The sequence below is a fragment of the Histoplasma capsulatum genome (assembly GCF_000150115.1).
Source record: "Histoplasma capsulatum G186AR genomic scaffold supercont2.2, whole genome shotgun sequence".
Classification (NCBI taxonomy): domain Eukaryota; kingdom Fungi; phylum Ascomycota; class Eurotiomycetes; order Onygenales; family Ajellomycetaceae; genus Histoplasma; species Histoplasma capsulatum.
The window spans coordinates 2155510-2171162 of NW_025544802.1; the positions used below are offsets into that span (position 1 = coordinate 2155510).

Below are 15653 nucleotides of genomic sequence, written 5' to 3' on the forward strand. Positions count from 1 at the left end.
AAACCAGAGGGGTATCTCCAATATATCTCGCTCCTCTCAAGGCTCTCTTTCCGTCGTACGCCCTGTTGCACGATATCAGAAAGAGGGTGAAATGATGGCAGTTGGAATTTCAGTTGCATTCTCCCTCGCCTTTCTCTTTGACTTGGTCATCTCCTCACCTTTGTCTCCCGTCACAATCGGTTTGCTGGGATATGGAAATACTGGGCATGACGGTGGAGAGAATAATGGTGATGGCGAAACCGGTGGCAGTCCAATGAGCGAGTGGTCCTCTACGATAGGTATTGTAACAGCCATCGTTGGGAACGTTTTTATTTCCTTTGCGTTAAATATCCAACGCTATGCGCACATACGCATTGAACGGGAATTCGAACGGAACCGCTATCGAAACGGCTGGAAGAAAAGTGCTTCCAGGCACACGGCACAGTCAGTACTGTTATCATCTAGCACTTATGGTGCAGTTGCGAGCGAAGATGAGGGCGGGGACACAAATGGACAAGACCATGCAGACACAGCTCAGGCGGAGACAAATGGACGATCTACTAGATTTGAGGAAATTGACGGATTGGGATTTAATCGATATACAGACGAAGATGAGGGAGATAGGGAGAGGGGTAATTCTCTCAATGGCAGTAACCCGGACGCTGACAGGCTCAACCAGTCATTCATGTCAGACCGGACGTTAACGCCACTGGAGAAGAGCCAGATCCCCAAGGAACGAACGTCATATCTTAAATCTCCGTACTGGTGGACCGGCATAATCCTTATGACTATCGGAGAAGCCGGTAATTTCCTTGCGTATGGATTTGCACCTGCATCTATCGTTTCGCCACTAGGGGTAGTGGCGCTGATTTCAAATTGCCTCATTGCTCCATTCATGCTTAAAGAGACTTTCCGCCAACGAGATCTGCTTGGGGTGCTGGTTTCCATTGCGGGCGCAGTTACAATTGTACTCAGTGCTAAAACCTCGGAAACCAAAATAGGGCCTGGTGATATTTGGGGCATGATAACGACGTGGGAGTTTGAATTATACCTTGGACTCACAATTGCATTGATCCTGGTGTTGATGTGGGCTAGCTACAAGTATGGGAGAAAATCTATCCTAATTGATTTGGGTTTGGTTGGACTGTTCGGTAAGTATATATATATATACCTATGTCTGACACTATAATGAGGAATCCCAAGCTTATTACATCGTTAGGCGGATATACTGCTCTGTCGACAAAGGGTGTTGCGTCCTTGCTGTCATTCACTTTATGGCACGTCATTACGTTCCCTATCACGTACGCCCTGGTGGCCATACTTGTTTTCAGTGCTGTGATGCAGATACGATACATCAATCGAGCTCTGCAAAGATTCGATTCCACCCAAGTTATCCCTACCCAGTTTGTATTATTTACCATTTCAGTGATTCTTGGGAGCGCTGTCCTCTACCGGGATTTCGAGTCGACCTCCCCTGCACGGGCAGAGAAATTCGTTGGAGGCTGTTCACTCACGTTCCTTGGAGTCTATCTTATAACTAGTGGTAGAAGCCGGGCAGATGAGTCCGATTCCGAATCGGAAAGCGACGAGGAGGCAATTGGTCTTCTCGATGGAGATCGATACCGCGATAGTATTGATTGGCAGCCCGAAAGAAGGCAGCACCCGGCAGAGCAATCGTTGGAAGGCACCGTTGGTCCCGCTGTTCAAGCTACCGACCATCATCCCCGCTCACATATGAGTGATGAAGACGATCATTATAAAGACGACGGAGTGCAAACCCCGCGAGCTCCATTGTCTAGTGGTCCTTCCTCTTCCGTGCCATCAATTTCTGGCGTCTCCTTATTATCAGCATCCCCAGCATCTCCAGTCACAAGCCCCAAGCCACTCTTGACCGAAAACCCATGGGAAACAACCTCTGCAGACCATGGCGAATCAGCAATTGTCTCTGGGCCGCAGACACCTACCCACATATACCCTCCTCCAACTCAGGTACTTCTCCAATTCCCTTCTGCTCCAGGGGTTGCTGGATCCCACGCGGTTACCAACCAACAAATTCGCCCGCATACCCCTCCGCAGGCTACACCATTAAGAGCAAAGACGCCTCCCACAACAGGTCGCCAATTTACGTCATCTCGAACACCGAACACCGGATCACGAAGCTCGTCTTCAAAGCGTTTCCCCCCTGGACCAATACTACAGCCTTTCTCAGGGACCCTGAGCGCTGTTATTGCAGATTCTCTACTCAGAGAAGGCTCCCCTCGTAGCCACCGCGAACGGGCCCTGTCGAAAACGAAGCGAGAGGGCAAGAAAAGAGCATCCATCCCATATGTTTCTGACGAAGGCGCAGCGACAAGGTATAACCAAGAAGGGCCTTCGCTGGAAACCGAGTTCGGGACCAACCTCAATGGAACAGAAGCCGAGGAGGACGAACTTTTGCGCATAGCTAACCGCGCAAGCCTACCCCTCACCGGTTCGACCAGCACGAACCAAACCAGTACGCAAGACAGCATCCCAAACCTAGCCGCTTCACCGCTCCTGAAGAAGCAAAATGATTCTCGGACCCGGAGTCTTAGCGACTCGTGGAGGGACGGGCTGGGCTGGCTTAGCAGCAGTATCCGGGGGAATCCAAAAAATAAGCAGAAAAGGGAGGCTGGACTTTCGGCTGCTGCTCCTGACGAGAATGGAGACTAATATTTTTTACTCCTCTCTGACCACGAAAGGGGATGGATTTATTACGAAGGTCTAGGATTAGGACGGCTAGAGTACATGCATGTTGTTGAATTTTTTTCGGTTGGTTTTTTGTTCCATCATTTCTCGGCAATCCATACGTTCAAAGGTGGACATGCATATACAGTTAGTTCTGACAGACTTATTGGTTTTTGCATTTTCCTCTCGATTTGCATTTGATTTTCATTCGTGGACTGGAGCTTTTGTCAGCGGTGCATGATCACGTATGGTTTGCAACATTTTTTTTTTTAAATTTTTTTCTCCTCTCAAACGTTTTCTCCTCCGTTAACTTTCTGCGAATGTTCATCTTTTCAGGACAGTTGAACCCCAGATACTCCATTGTGATCTACGGCGCGATATTTCTGAACCTCCTGCGCGGCCCACGTTTTTGTTTCCAAATAATTCTCCTCTGGGAGGAGCAGAGCTACAGGGGACTATGGTCTTCTTGGGTTCTTATTTCTTGCACCTAATTTTGTCCTTTAATTGAGATACTCTGATTAGCCCGGGGCTTCCGCTGCCAATTTCGTTATTACTCCCACAATCTGAGACATTATTGTGCCTCTTCTGTCTCGGCTTTTTTTTTTTTTTTTTTCCTTTTCATTTTTCATTTTTGTCTGGAATCCATTTGACAGCATTTTGCATGCGGTTTCGCCAGCTCATTATCCCACGTTACTGTCGTATGACAGCATTCGTTCTATAACTCTGAAGAGAAAAATTCGAACGTATTCATTGAATACATCATCTCACATCCAGGTAACATTTATCATCACAACAAGTAGAAAGAGGACAAGCGAGGTTTGCCTTAATGAAGTAATCATCAATCAATTCTAAGTTGTTGGTTATATTACTTCTCAACTAAAGCAGCCCGTTCAAGCCGGGATCCCAATCATTCAATTCAAAAGCTAATCATCGAGCAAACCCTTCGCGTTTTCCTCATCTGATTCTACTATGCCTTCTCCTTCGCCTTCGCCGCCTGCATCAGTAGTGACATTGCCACTGTTGCCATCTCGATTGACCGCAGCAGCACCCTCATCAACTGTAGTAGTAGTACGAGTGGTAGTAGTTGCATTACCGACCGCAGCAGCAGCACCCTTGTTCCCCGCCGCAGGGCCCCCCCTATCACCTCCATTGGTATTCCCATTTACATTCCCTTCTCGCCGCACCCTAGCCCCTTCTTTCAATTTCTCCCATCGATCCCGATATCTCCCCACCACATCTCTCAACTTCTCATTCTCGCGGCCCACCCGCTGCAACTCCCTCTCGCTCTTCCGTGCGCGCTCTTCCAGCTCTAAAATCCGAGCCGCGTCAGTGTTGGATGATTGCGGCATTCCCGCAGCCGCGTCCTCTCCCGAGGGCACCAGCGCCCCGGCTACTGAAGGCGGTGGTGATGGCGACTGTACTCCATGATGATGGGATGCTTGCGGCGCAGTCGACGCTATGGGAGAGAGCTGGCGGGCAGGTGAGGCGGTGGATTGGTGCTGCATTGCCTTGAGAGACTGCTGCAATGCTAATGACGACGACTGCGCGTTGACTTCCCACATGTGCAGCCGCTTGGACAGCGTGTCTGATAGGTGCTTCAGCGCCTGGTTCTCCAGTTGCAGTTCTTCCAAGGTCTTCGTGTTCATGTCCTGATGATGTGCTGAAGCCTGTGTCGAGCGGCTTTCCAAGGCGCCTGCTCCTTTGTGCCTCCCCGCAGTTGACTTTCGATCCCTGTCCGGTGTCCGGGCTGTAGGCGAAGATTCTGGGGGCATCGGGTTTTCGCGCGCATCGACAAAATCGTCGTCACGGCTGTCGGCTAGGCTGTCCCTACGGGCTTCTTTTTCAGCTCGGGAAAGAATGCCCGCGTACGATATTGTTCCACCCGCGGTAGGGACGACGTAGAATGATTCTGCAGGATTCGAGTGGCCTGGTGAGCGGCTGGAGCCATCTCTGTCTCGAAGGGCACGCAGTGCAGCTCTCGATACTAGCTTGTTCACGTCTGTTTGTTCTGTAAGATGGCTGGAAATGTCTGCGGAGGCAGGATTCCGGTCGAGGCGCGTATTTGCTGCAGATTTCTGGCTGGTTGGATCAATGCCCAGAGGCAAACTAGCAAATGCTAGGGGGGCAGAAAACTTGGATATGAGGCCCTCAAAGGTCGAATAAAAGCGCTGGAACGACTCATCGGTTGAGAATCCAAAACCAAGTTTAGGTGTCTCACTTGGCTCTGGGGGAACTGTTTGTTGGTCGACGATATCTGTGGGACTGGTTGGAGCCCATGACGGTTTACGCTTGGAAGCCAAGCCGGGGTGAGACTTTAAATCGGCGTTTAGCGCATCGAGGCCAGTACCATCAAGTCTCGTGCGCCCTGGAACACCAGTCATTTTCGCTCCGGCATTCTGTGTTGAAACAGCGGGAGACGCAAGACTCGCTCGGGGCGGGTGGGAAGGAATACCGCGTGCGGATGCCAGATTGCTTGCTATTGAACTCGTATCTCGCTGGAGAGATCTATGCGGAGTGGCTAGACGAGGTGGTTGGTGGACATTCTCTGTGGGTGAAGTTGCAGCATGTGACGCTCCTCCGGCAATTTGAGCGTTAAATTTGCTGGTTTGGGCGGTTGAAAGGGTCGGTGATGGTGAATTTGTAGGCTCAGGAGAAGCGGTCGAAGGGTGTTCATGTTGAAATCTAAGAATTTCTGCAAGCCGTTTGTGATGTTTCTCTAGGAGCTGGAGGGTCCGCAACGCCTATAGTTCCCATCCATGTGAGAAAGAGCTTGCTTGTATGACATTGGCAGGTGCTCGCGCACATACCTCAGGATCAAGGGTGCCTTGTGCTGCGGTTGAAAATTCTCCGGCTGCAAGGTCGTGTTCCTCGCTGGCAGCTACTGGGTTAGATTTGTGTGTTTCGAAGAGGGCATTTCGGGCATGGGAATGCGCCTAGACGGGGTATTGGTAGTCGGGTCAGCTTCGAGCCCTGGCACCAGTGGGGGATGAAGAAGGTGATACACACCAAGGTTAACGGAGACGATTCCATAATCCGCCCTGACAAAAGGCCCTTTTAACACACTATTCAGAAAATCGGCATCTACGAGAAAGATGAAATTCACAAACAACATAGTAGAGCGGCGGAAGGGAAGTTGTGAAACCGGGTTGGGAAGCCAGTTTGTCCCGCTTAGTCACGCGCGAGTAACTCGAAATCCATGGCCGAGGTTGTCTGCAAGCCCTCTGCCGCTGATATACCGTTATCAAGACAGCATTTCGGAGGTAATACATCTATATGTTGGACAATAGAATCTTCTGAACAAAGGGTAGTATGCTCGGCTCGGTGGACATGGAAAAACAAAATCTCCTGTCTTGAGAAATCGAGAGGCGTAGCACGATCTCGATGCCTCGAACCTTGGACTCAATACATACATACCAGTAACCACTCAGGTCTGGGATGTCGATATCTCCAAACGTGTCATCATTACGTGTGATAGACCAGCAATAGAAATCCCTGCACCGCTTGGCCACTGTGGCGAGCCTTATCTGTAGGATTGATTGTCATGGCAATGTAATGGAGAAAAGTTTTATTAGGTACTCCATGCAAGCTCTGTCTGCACCAAGTCCCGTTTGCATCCAGAAGTCCTGCCCAGCAACTGCCCATCACCTCTCCAGCAGCTGTCCAGCACCGTATCTGTAGAATCTTCTTGCTAACAGAGCAACTTTCCACCGGGGCGGAGACGAGTGTGTAAGTATGTCATCCGTAACGGTGAAACTGTATTTCCAATACGGACACCATGCGTTACGAGACGAGTCCAGATTGAGTGGTGCCACCGGCAGCCAATCAGCATACAATTTCCAAGCCGCAGCCGTATCAAAAGCTCACTCCGACACTCCGCCCACGATGTGCACAACAACTCTCCGACTTCATCCTGCGGGCTACGGTGCTGCCTGACAACCTCTCCGAGCGATGATTTTCCTGTGATCGATACTAACTGCCTTGTTGTTGTACCTGTTGACGACGACAATGCTTTCCCTTCCCTAGGTCCGGTGTCCCTTCTGTCGCACGAACTATCCCGAACCGTGATGCTACTTGTCCAACTTCTCCCACCAACCAACTCTGTCCCCGTCAGCGTTTCCGCCGCTTTGTTCCCGCGTTGGTCTAGCCCTCCTCCCCATGTCCCCCGCTCGCTGGAGCCTCCAGCCCTCTATCCCGTGGCCCGGGAATAGCAGTTCTTTCGTTTGAACTGAACGCTATTTCTTCCCCAAGTCACCAGATTACAACTAGAAGTCCCCATTGTTGAACATTCAATCAACTCCGTCAGGAAAGTTCACTACCCTATTCCGCCGATGGACGGCACTACGAGCGAAACAACTTCATCGCCTTCTGCCAATGGGCTTAAAAGGGTCTTTACAAGGCCGAATCGCAGCAAGACCTCCCTCAGCGAAGTCGATGGCTCCACGTCTGCTCGAAGTCCCGCGCCTTCAGTCGAGTCGAACCATGAACCCCCGCGCCCTTCAACTAGCGGGGCAGGTGGAGGTGAGGGGATTAACTATGATGGCCCTCCTACTGGCATCTCGAAGTTGATTTCAGGGGCACGGCGTCGACGCAAGAAAAAAACTATGGGAATGGAAAATCCCATCCTCCTAGGTGGCGGGAATGGAACGGAACTGCAACGTATCCCCAATGAAGATGGCGCATCTCTGTCAATGAGCAGGAATCATAGTAGTTCAACAGTAGATAGTACAGACCATGGCGCAAGTAACGGGTCAGACCCTGGAAGGTGGGTTTCTTCCCAGCAAACTTAATTTTCTGTTGACGCATCTCCAATTCTTCCTGTACTCCCCTACTTACTCGATCTACTAACCCCGTCTCGAATAGACGTACGTCTCCTGATTTAGGGCTCCATCTGGATTCGCGTCAAACTGCTTCATCCCCTCTAATAATCACGACTAACGCTCCCCCCGATCCAGCGGAAGCTGCGTCGGATTCCAATGCGACATCCGATACAGCCGCCGATAAAAGTCGACATCTAGCCCATGCTGCAACTACGGGGGATATGGGAGTTTACTCCAGGCCATCCAGCGCAGACCGAAAGAATCAGAACTTGAAAAACCAGTTCAGCCCTAACACTACGAAAAAAAGCCGCAGCCCAAGCCCTGACCTGGATAAATCACCGTTGACGAAAAGCGGTAAAAGCCTCTTCAGGACTAGGTCAAGAAGGTCAAGCACTTCGGCTAAAAATAGTCCAAAGCCTTCGGAAGAGGTCCCTCCTTTACCGCTTTCAACACCCCGACATGTAGCAACGTCGAATATTTCCTCTACCGTCACCTCTAAATCACCGCATGTGACCTCAGTTCCCCCTAGCCCTTCTTCCGCAGCTGTACCCGACCTCGTAACAACTGTGACTCCACCAACTCCAGCTGGTCATCGTTCCCAAAGCCCAGCACTGCCGTCTACAAATGTCGTGGAAGATAGTGACTCTGCCATAAATTCCCCCAACTTACCTCCTAATGCCGTTGTGAGCTCTTCAGGCAATATGATATCCCATAGACGAGTTCGTTCCGCATCTGCTGCTCATAGTCCCAGTAAACTTTCGAATTCCATGACTGCTCCATTAACACCAACTGTGGAAGAATCGAAGACTGCGCAAGGGTTCTTTTCCTCCATGCTCTCTGCGGCCCAGAATGCCGCCTCCAACTTTGGAAACAGTTTGAATAGTCAAGCTCGCGCACAGCCCGCCCCACAGCCTGTGGAGCTAGATAACCCAAACATTAGTGGACCTAACACCGAAGCAGCTGCAGATCCACCACAAGACGACGATACATCAGAGAAAAAGGAATTGGCCGTGGAAACGCTCGGGATGGGTGAATTAAATTTTAGCCATCTTGGGATTGACGCATCAGCGGGCGGGGAGATCACCACTAAAGATGGTGTTGTGTTTACGAAAACTGAAACTACTAGCCGTCCTCGTAGAGCAACTGCATCCCAGAGGGATGAAATCTCTGCAAGGATAGAAGATATGCGTGCGGCTCATGCAGTATCTATGGCGTATGAAAAGCCGGCGGATGGGCCATCTGCGTCTCAACCGGCCCCTGAACTACTCCGCACCGGTACTCCTTCCAGCACCCCGTTTAATGGCCTCGCAAAAGGCAGTACTGGCGAACAAACTCCCCCAAGTGGCAGTATTTTCGAAGGTGAAACCGGTGCTGGTGTCCAGCGCAGTGGTAGCGTACGTAGTCGCCTTGCACGCAGACATCGAGGATCATCGAGTGCAACAATTGGTCCGCTTGGGGCGGCAGGGCTTGGGTTGGGTATTCCCGGCGCCAATACCAGTGCTCCACGATTGACAGGCTTTGCTGTTGCGAGTAAAAAACGAAATCGCGACTTTCACCAGCTATTTAGAAGTGTTCCAGAGGATGATTACCTCATCGAAGACTATAGTTGTGCTCTCCAACGAGAAATCATCCTGGCTGGCCGCATATACATATCAGAAGGCCATATCTGCTTCTCGAGTAACATCCTCGGCTGGGTGACGACTTTAGTGATTAGTTTCGATGAAATAATAGCCATTGAAAAGGAATCTACCGCTGTTGTTTTCCCCAACGCAATCGCAATCCAAACTTTGCATGCGCGACATACGTTTCGAAGTCTCTTGAGTCGGGAGGCTACCTATGATTTGATGGTTAATATCTGGAAAGTCAACCACCCGACACTCGAGAGTTCACTTAATGGCACTCGAATAGAACAGGGCTCTGGTGACAAAACGGAAAAGGCCGATGAGAGTGATGCTGCAAGTGAGGGTCCCTCTGACGAGGAGGATGAGATATACGACGAAGATGAGGAGGATGAGGGCACCAATTTTTTGGACGCTGTTGATGTAGGTATTGCTAGCAGCGATAAATCGGAGCCCCAGAAAGGAATCAACCGCAAAGGATCCAACATTCCACTGGCCGGATCTTACTCGATTCCCCAAGTTCCTTCCAAAAGTGAGGCGAAAGCGCCAGAAAAAGGAGCTGCTGCGTCAACTTCTTCTCTTCCACCATTTCCCGGCCCTGCTACTCATGCTCCAACGGAGTTTACAGACCCCTCCGGCCGCTATGATAAAGTAATAAAAGACGAAATAATACTGGCACCACTAGGCTTCGTTTATACCCTTGTTTTTGGCCCTGCATCTGGTTCATTCGTACCCAAGTTTCTTCTCGATTACCAGAAGGTGACTGATCTGCAATTTGAAGATGACCAAAAGGGGCTATCCATGGACAACAAAACTCGATCGTATTCGTATACAAAGCCACTGAATGCGCCTATCGGACCGAAGCAAACGAAGTGTACTAGTCACGAGAATTTAGACTTCCTTGACTTGGAGAAAGCTGTTTTGGTTACGTTGACGACACAAACTCCTGATGTGCCAAGTGGAAATATTTTCTGTGTGAAAACCAAATACTTGTTTACATGGGCAGTTAACAATGCCACCAGATTCTATATGACTTGCACCATAGAATGGTCCGGCAAGAGTTGGCTCAAAGGTTTGTCTATCATCCGCCGATCTAACCGAAATGTATAATGCTTACGATAGCTATAATAGGTCCTATCGAAAAGGGTGCAAATGATGGTCAGACAACATATGGAAATGACCTAGTCAAGGCGCTTAGAGCTGGAGTAGCTCCCCCGTCGCGCAGCCCAACCCTTCCAAAGAGTGCTGGGAAGGGAGCCAGAGGAAAACGGAAGCGAGCAAATACTGGCCGATTTGAAAACGGTGCTGGCGCGAAGGCTGCTTCAGAATCTGGGAGACAACAAGCTGAAAATTGGGGGATGCTGGAACCTCTACGTGGTCCTCTTGGCCCGATAGCCCACATTTTCCAGCCCTTTTGGAGTGGTAATGTCGCTGCTGGCGTTATAGCTATGGTATTGGTGATGATTTGGTTCCGCAGCCCGCCTCCATCTCGCCTTGGGCCATCAGGGGTCGGTTCTCCCTTACTTTCCATTCCAGAGCGAATTGTTGCGTACGAGGAGCTTTGGCAGCGAGAGGAAAGCGAACTATGGAATTGGTTGGAGGAGAGAGTTGGCATGGACGGTCTCGCATACCCTATCATAAACTCTTTTCCATCTTCCGACGAATCCGAGAAAGTCGGCCGTTCGAGAACTGAAAGGCAGCGGCGAAGGATGCAACCAATGAGTGAAAAAGAGCTCAAGACTCGCCTGAGGAATGAGAAGATGACGGAGCGGGAGATGGAGGACGCCATCATCATAACGCAACAACGGCTTGATATGCTCAAGGCTGTTATGAAGCGGAAACGCGATGACGAATGATACATACCCGAGGTATAACCGAAGACACATAACATAGCACCACAATATAAATGATGTTTATTTTCGAGTACCATCGCATTGGTACAACGCAGGAACAGGAAAGACGAAATCCAAAAACAGACCCCTCGTATGATCTCCTTTGTTTTTCACACTGCCCTTTTATTTTTTTCATATTACCGTCTTCTTCCTGCAATTATTAGTTTGCATTTACTTCATCTTTCTAACCCCGCTCAATTCTTTTTAAGAAAATCCTGAAGCGTCCTTCAACTCTTTTTTGTTTTCTTTGTTTTCATTACTCTCTCATTTGCGTTCTGTTGACATACAGCGTTGACCTGAGGGTGCTCTCCCTCTTTTTTTTCTTGTTCATTTTTTTACCCACCCTTTTTCTCCGAAGCAACCCATTCTCCTTAGTATTTGTGAACTCCATGTCCCCGCCGCACCCTGCACGCTTAATTCTCCCTCGAAAATCATTTGAATATGCAGTATCTTATCTCTCCTCTGATGGATTTGACGGGAGTAGATTCATTCACATTGAGCATCCATGTTTCTCTCCTCAGGTTTTTATGTATGCTATATATCCCATATCCCGCTTTGCATGTTTCACGATGTCTTAGTAGCTTCTTGGGTCTCTTTTTGATTCAATGGACGCTTTGACTACTATTCTATTACACGATACAGAGAGCTTTTCTTTTTCTCCCTTTTGTTCTGCCTGTATTGGTTTGGGGGGGGGAAGGAATGAAGAGGGATTCCTAAACCTCCTTTTCCCTTCTTCTTTCCTTCTTCATTTACCAAAATGACTGCAGAGCGCATTGCTCGTTGTTCGGGTGGCCTTGTTACCCTGTATGTACTCCATTACTCCGTAGACATTAAATCTCGAGTATTCGGTAAGCGCAGATATTCAATCGCCAAGGGTGGAATGAAACAGCCAAAAAATTGAATTATTTCTCCCATAGGGGGAATCGAACCCCCGGCTAGCGTGTGAGAGACGCTGATGTTAGCCACTACACCATATGGGACACAATTTGACGGATCGGAAAAGCAAGTGGCGGATACATGCGTTAGATCATGTGCTTTGTTCTTGGGCCTCCCAATTTTGAACCTTTGAATACCAGTATTAGTAAAGAGCTAAAGGGTTTGTTTTGTTTATACATTGATCAAGTAACTCGACAGTTATTTGCCAATACCTTCACGAAAGAAATTTCATGTCGAGTTAGTGTACGACCAGGCAGGAAAGAAGACGTGATTCGCAGGGTGCGCATTGACCAGGAGATCATTACAGCTGTTTACCATCGCAAACTGAAGAAATGTCGATATTAGCACCAATAGATTCAGGATCACCAAAACGCCGTTAAAGACAGGAGGATATATATAAGAGAAGGAGGGCTACCTATTAAGAGCCAAATACCCCTGCCAAGAATTCAGGAGTCCCCGAACCACCAGACAGAAAAGTATTTGACAAACAAAACCCTCAATATCGAAACAAAAGCCGAAACAAAAGCACAAACAAAGGCCAATTTCATTCGCCCATTAGCTCATCCCCTCGAAGACCTCTCCCTCTCCCACCCTTTTTCCACGTCTACCATAAGACCCTTCAACTCCTTCGCCGCTTCGCTGGAGTTCCCCTCCGCATCCAACCCATTTGAAATCCATTCCGTTGCCTCCTGCCACCTCCCCATCTCAATCAAGCATCTACCCCCTCTCCACCATGATTTCCCATTATTAGAGGGCATAATTTCCACGCTCGATTTCGCATCTACATAGGCTTCCGGCCATTGTTGCTGTGCCATATAGGCCTGCGCCCGATTCGTAAAGAGCGGTGGTAGCTCCTCGCGCAAGAGGTCGACGTGTTCCCACGTCGGTCTGCCTATGGCCATGTCGATGGCATATGTGTAAAGCTTCACAGCTTCGCCGAAGGAGGACTTGCGGAAAGCTGTGTTGGCTGCCTCGCGCAACTTAGCGATTTGGGCGCTGCGTTTGGGATTCACTGGCTTTGGGGGTGGGGGGGTATTGGGACTGTCGAGATTGAGGAGAGCGCGGTGGAGTTGGTTTAGGGATTCGAGTTCGCTGTCTAGCACGGCTGAGTTGCATGAGGGAGCGGAGATAGCTTTTGAGGTTGGGTCGAGGTGAAGGGGATACTGGGTGAAGGTATCGGCACCAGGAGATGCCATGGTGTGTATAGATGAAGTGATTGTCTCGTTCGTTTGCCTCTTTCCTTGGAGAGTTTTGCAGTATCGTGCGCGGAAATAGTTCTATGGATCAGGTTAGCTTCGTTTGAAACAAGGATCAGTTGGACAAAAATACAATTATGGGCGATTGACAAAAATAGTATTCAAAGACTAATATTATAGGTTATCGACTCCTGATTGTCTGTTGGAATAGATTGATTGTCCTTCCAAAGTTTCGACAAAGCTGGCCTCAGATGTTTCACGTGACTCAAGCGCGCTTGTCAATACTTCACTCCTCGTCAACGATCACTAGAGCACAAATGCCCCAACATACAACTTTCGAGGCCGGTATTCCATTGCGACTACTAAAGGTAGGGAATGAGGTACAGAACTTTTACCGGTTCCAAGAAACATATATAACGTTCAATACATCGCAAATCCATTTCCAACACTCTGCGACGAACCAATATACCCAGCAGTTGTCCTGACTCTCATAGCCGTTTTGGACAGTTATTCTTCTTCGATCTGTTATTTTGCGGTCTCCAGCTCACGCTCTTGATTTTGTATTTCCTGGCCGAGATTAAATATGGGCTCCTCTGCGATCAACGTACCATGTGTCTCATAGCCGTCCGGGTACCTTTCGCTAGTGCGTTCGTCTCTGAAGTGAAACTCATTCGCAATATCCAAGACGTCGTGGTTATAATCGATCTCTGAATATCTCAGCGGTTTGGGCCAACGCTCCATTTCACGTTCCAGGACTCTCCATAGATTTTGTGAGCGAGCGACAAATAGGTGCCAGCACTTGTTGGACCCTTCTCCTTCCTCAGAACGACAGTACCACTCACTCTATTGCCTTTGCGGCACATTGGAGATACCGAAATGCAAGTGTAATCAAGTTGCCTCTATCCATACAGATTGCGACCAGCTCTGAAACGGCGATATTCTCCGGGATTTTTCACTAGTTTTGGAAGGGGATGAGCGGCTGCTAGTTTCATATAGTTCTTGCTTGGAGGTAAGTAAACCGGTGTTAGCGACATTACTCTCTCTGTTTATATATGTTCGTTGTGCAACGGCGCTTTCGAAAATGGATCACCTCTCCACTTAATTTGAGCGTTATTGTAGCTTTACCCATCTATATGACCCACGGCTTTCCCAAAGTTATAACCACCTCGGTGCATAAATCACAGTAGCAGGTTGCTCTCGCAATCATGCTGGGATGTCGAAGATTTCCTTGTCTATTCGTTTGTTACAGATGATGAAAGGCAAAATCTAGTGCAATGATAGAATGATGTATGAACCGCAATATTCGGCTGCACAACATCAGCTTTGCATCCAGGTGGGTTGACTGGAATGAGAAGCTTTATAAAGTGGCTCTTTGCGCAATTGAAGCTGGAATATCCCCACGTGTTGAAGGTGAAATATCTCGAATATAAAAAAACGCTTGCGAATTTTAGTGCCAGCAATGCAGTATTTTCGGAAAGTGCCCGCAGAGGGAAATGGTCGAAGTTTCCAGGAAATTTTTATACCGGGGGTAAGAGTGCTTTCAAGCTCGAATGCCATAAAGTCATATTCACTTTGGGGACGTTCAAGATTTGTTTTGCTTGAGGATCGAGTTACATTTGACTCTTGACTCGGTCAGTGTTCACAGCAACCCTCGAAGCCTCAGCCACTGATCGCTGTTCATGTCGTTGATTACCTTCGCTCCCCTGGACGGTAGGATGGAGAGTCGCAGTAGAAGATATGTGGCCTTGCGTTGCCGTTTCGAAGTGGATATCAAACCTCCTGAAAAGAAACTAGAAGAAAGGTATTCCTTCTCCCTAGGAGAGAGGATAATTATGACCCTGTCATAATTCTGGACGCTATTGTGCTTCATCACCAAAACACATGCACATCTTGACCTCATGTCAAGAAGATTCCTTCTATTGTGAAAATAGAAGGTTCCGCACAAAATCAATGTATGGAATTTGAATATGAAAGAAACTCAATAATAGCGGCTATTGGGCGATGTACGAGCTCTTTTCTGAGACAATGCTGCTTCACTAGAAGTACGTGAATTGAAAGATAAATATCATAACAAGCTCTAAACGTCCGCTCGACTGAGCTATGTTCATTGTGCGTTATGGCCATCAATGAAGTGGATGCGACACTAGAAAATAACCCACGGCCAGCTCTTTCGACTGTCCGCTGAAGCAAGGGTGAGGATTGATAGGTTCTTGGAATCAATGATTTTCCTAGAGCTGCTTTGTTGCTGGCGATGGATGTTATTATTAGGGCTGCGACTCCAAGTTACAGGTGTCTTCGCGGCTCCTGAGACAAAGATCCCATGCGTGCATATGGTTTTTATTGCAACACACAGCATCTATTAATGAACTGCAGTGTTGACACAATGCTCACCCATTATTTCTGCGCAGGTACAAATGCGGTACTGCGCCGCTAAGTAAAATGGTATTGATATGTCTGCGACACAACATCGCTAGGGACCTTTTGATCAGGCAGGATCCTTGTTACTAT

General features: G+C 48.6%; 4 protein-coding genes and 1 non-coding gene across 5 annotated transcripts; 2 read left to right on the forward strand and 3 right to left on the reverse strand.

Annotated features, from left to right (window-relative positions):
• Nucleotides 1–94: 94 nt before the first annotated feature.
• On the forward strand, nucleotides 95–2670 carry HCBG_01951 (DUF803 domain-containing protein; the record flags this gene model as incomplete). Its single annotated transcript, XM_045429000.1, has 2 exons — nucleotides 95–1130; nucleotides 1199–2670. 2 exons carry the CDS (start codon nucleotides 95–97, stop codon nucleotides 2668–2670), a joined length of 2508 nt encoding a protein of 835 aa, XP_045290786.1.
• An 843-nt stretch (nucleotides 2671–3513) lies between these two features.
• HCBG_01952 (uncharacterized protein) lies at nucleotides 3514–5715 on the reverse strand (the record flags this gene model as incomplete). The annotated part of the gene is made up of 2 exons (XM_045429001.1): nucleotides 3514–5426; nucleotides 5692–5715. The coding sequence occupies 2 exons, from the start codon at nucleotides 5713–5715 to the stop codon at nucleotides 3609–3611; spliced, it is 1842 nt and encodes a 613-aa protein (XP_045290787.1).
• An 867-nt stretch (nucleotides 5716–6582) lies between these two features.
• Nucleotides 6583–10977, forward strand: HCBG_01953 (GRAM domain-containing protein; the record flags this gene model as incomplete). The annotated part of the gene is made up of 4 exons (XM_045429002.1): nucleotides 6583–6819; nucleotides 6994–7447; nucleotides 7546–10193; nucleotides 10253–10977. The coding sequence occupies 3 exons, from the start codon at nucleotides 7014–7016 to the stop codon at nucleotides 10975–10977; spliced, it is 3807 nt and encodes a 1268-aa protein (XP_045290788.1).
• Nucleotides 10978–11921: 944 nt separating this feature from the next.
• On the reverse strand, nucleotides 11922–11993 carry HCBG_11012. The gene has a single exon. It is a non-coding gene; the product is annotated as a tRNA-Glu (tRNA).
• A 516-nt stretch (nucleotides 11994–12509) lies between these two features.
• Nucleotides 12510–14008, reverse strand: HCBG_01954 (F-box domain-containing protein; the record flags this gene model as incomplete). Its single annotated transcript, XM_045429003.1, has 5 exons — nucleotides 12510–13226; nucleotides 13477–13507; nucleotides 13607–13667; nucleotides 13754–13964; nucleotides 13988–14008. The coding sequence occupies 5 exons, from the start codon at nucleotides 14006–14008 to the stop codon at nucleotides 12510–12512; spliced, it is 1041 nt and encodes a 346-aa protein (XP_045290789.1).
• Between the last annotated feature and the right edge of the window lie 1645 nt (nucleotides 14009–15653).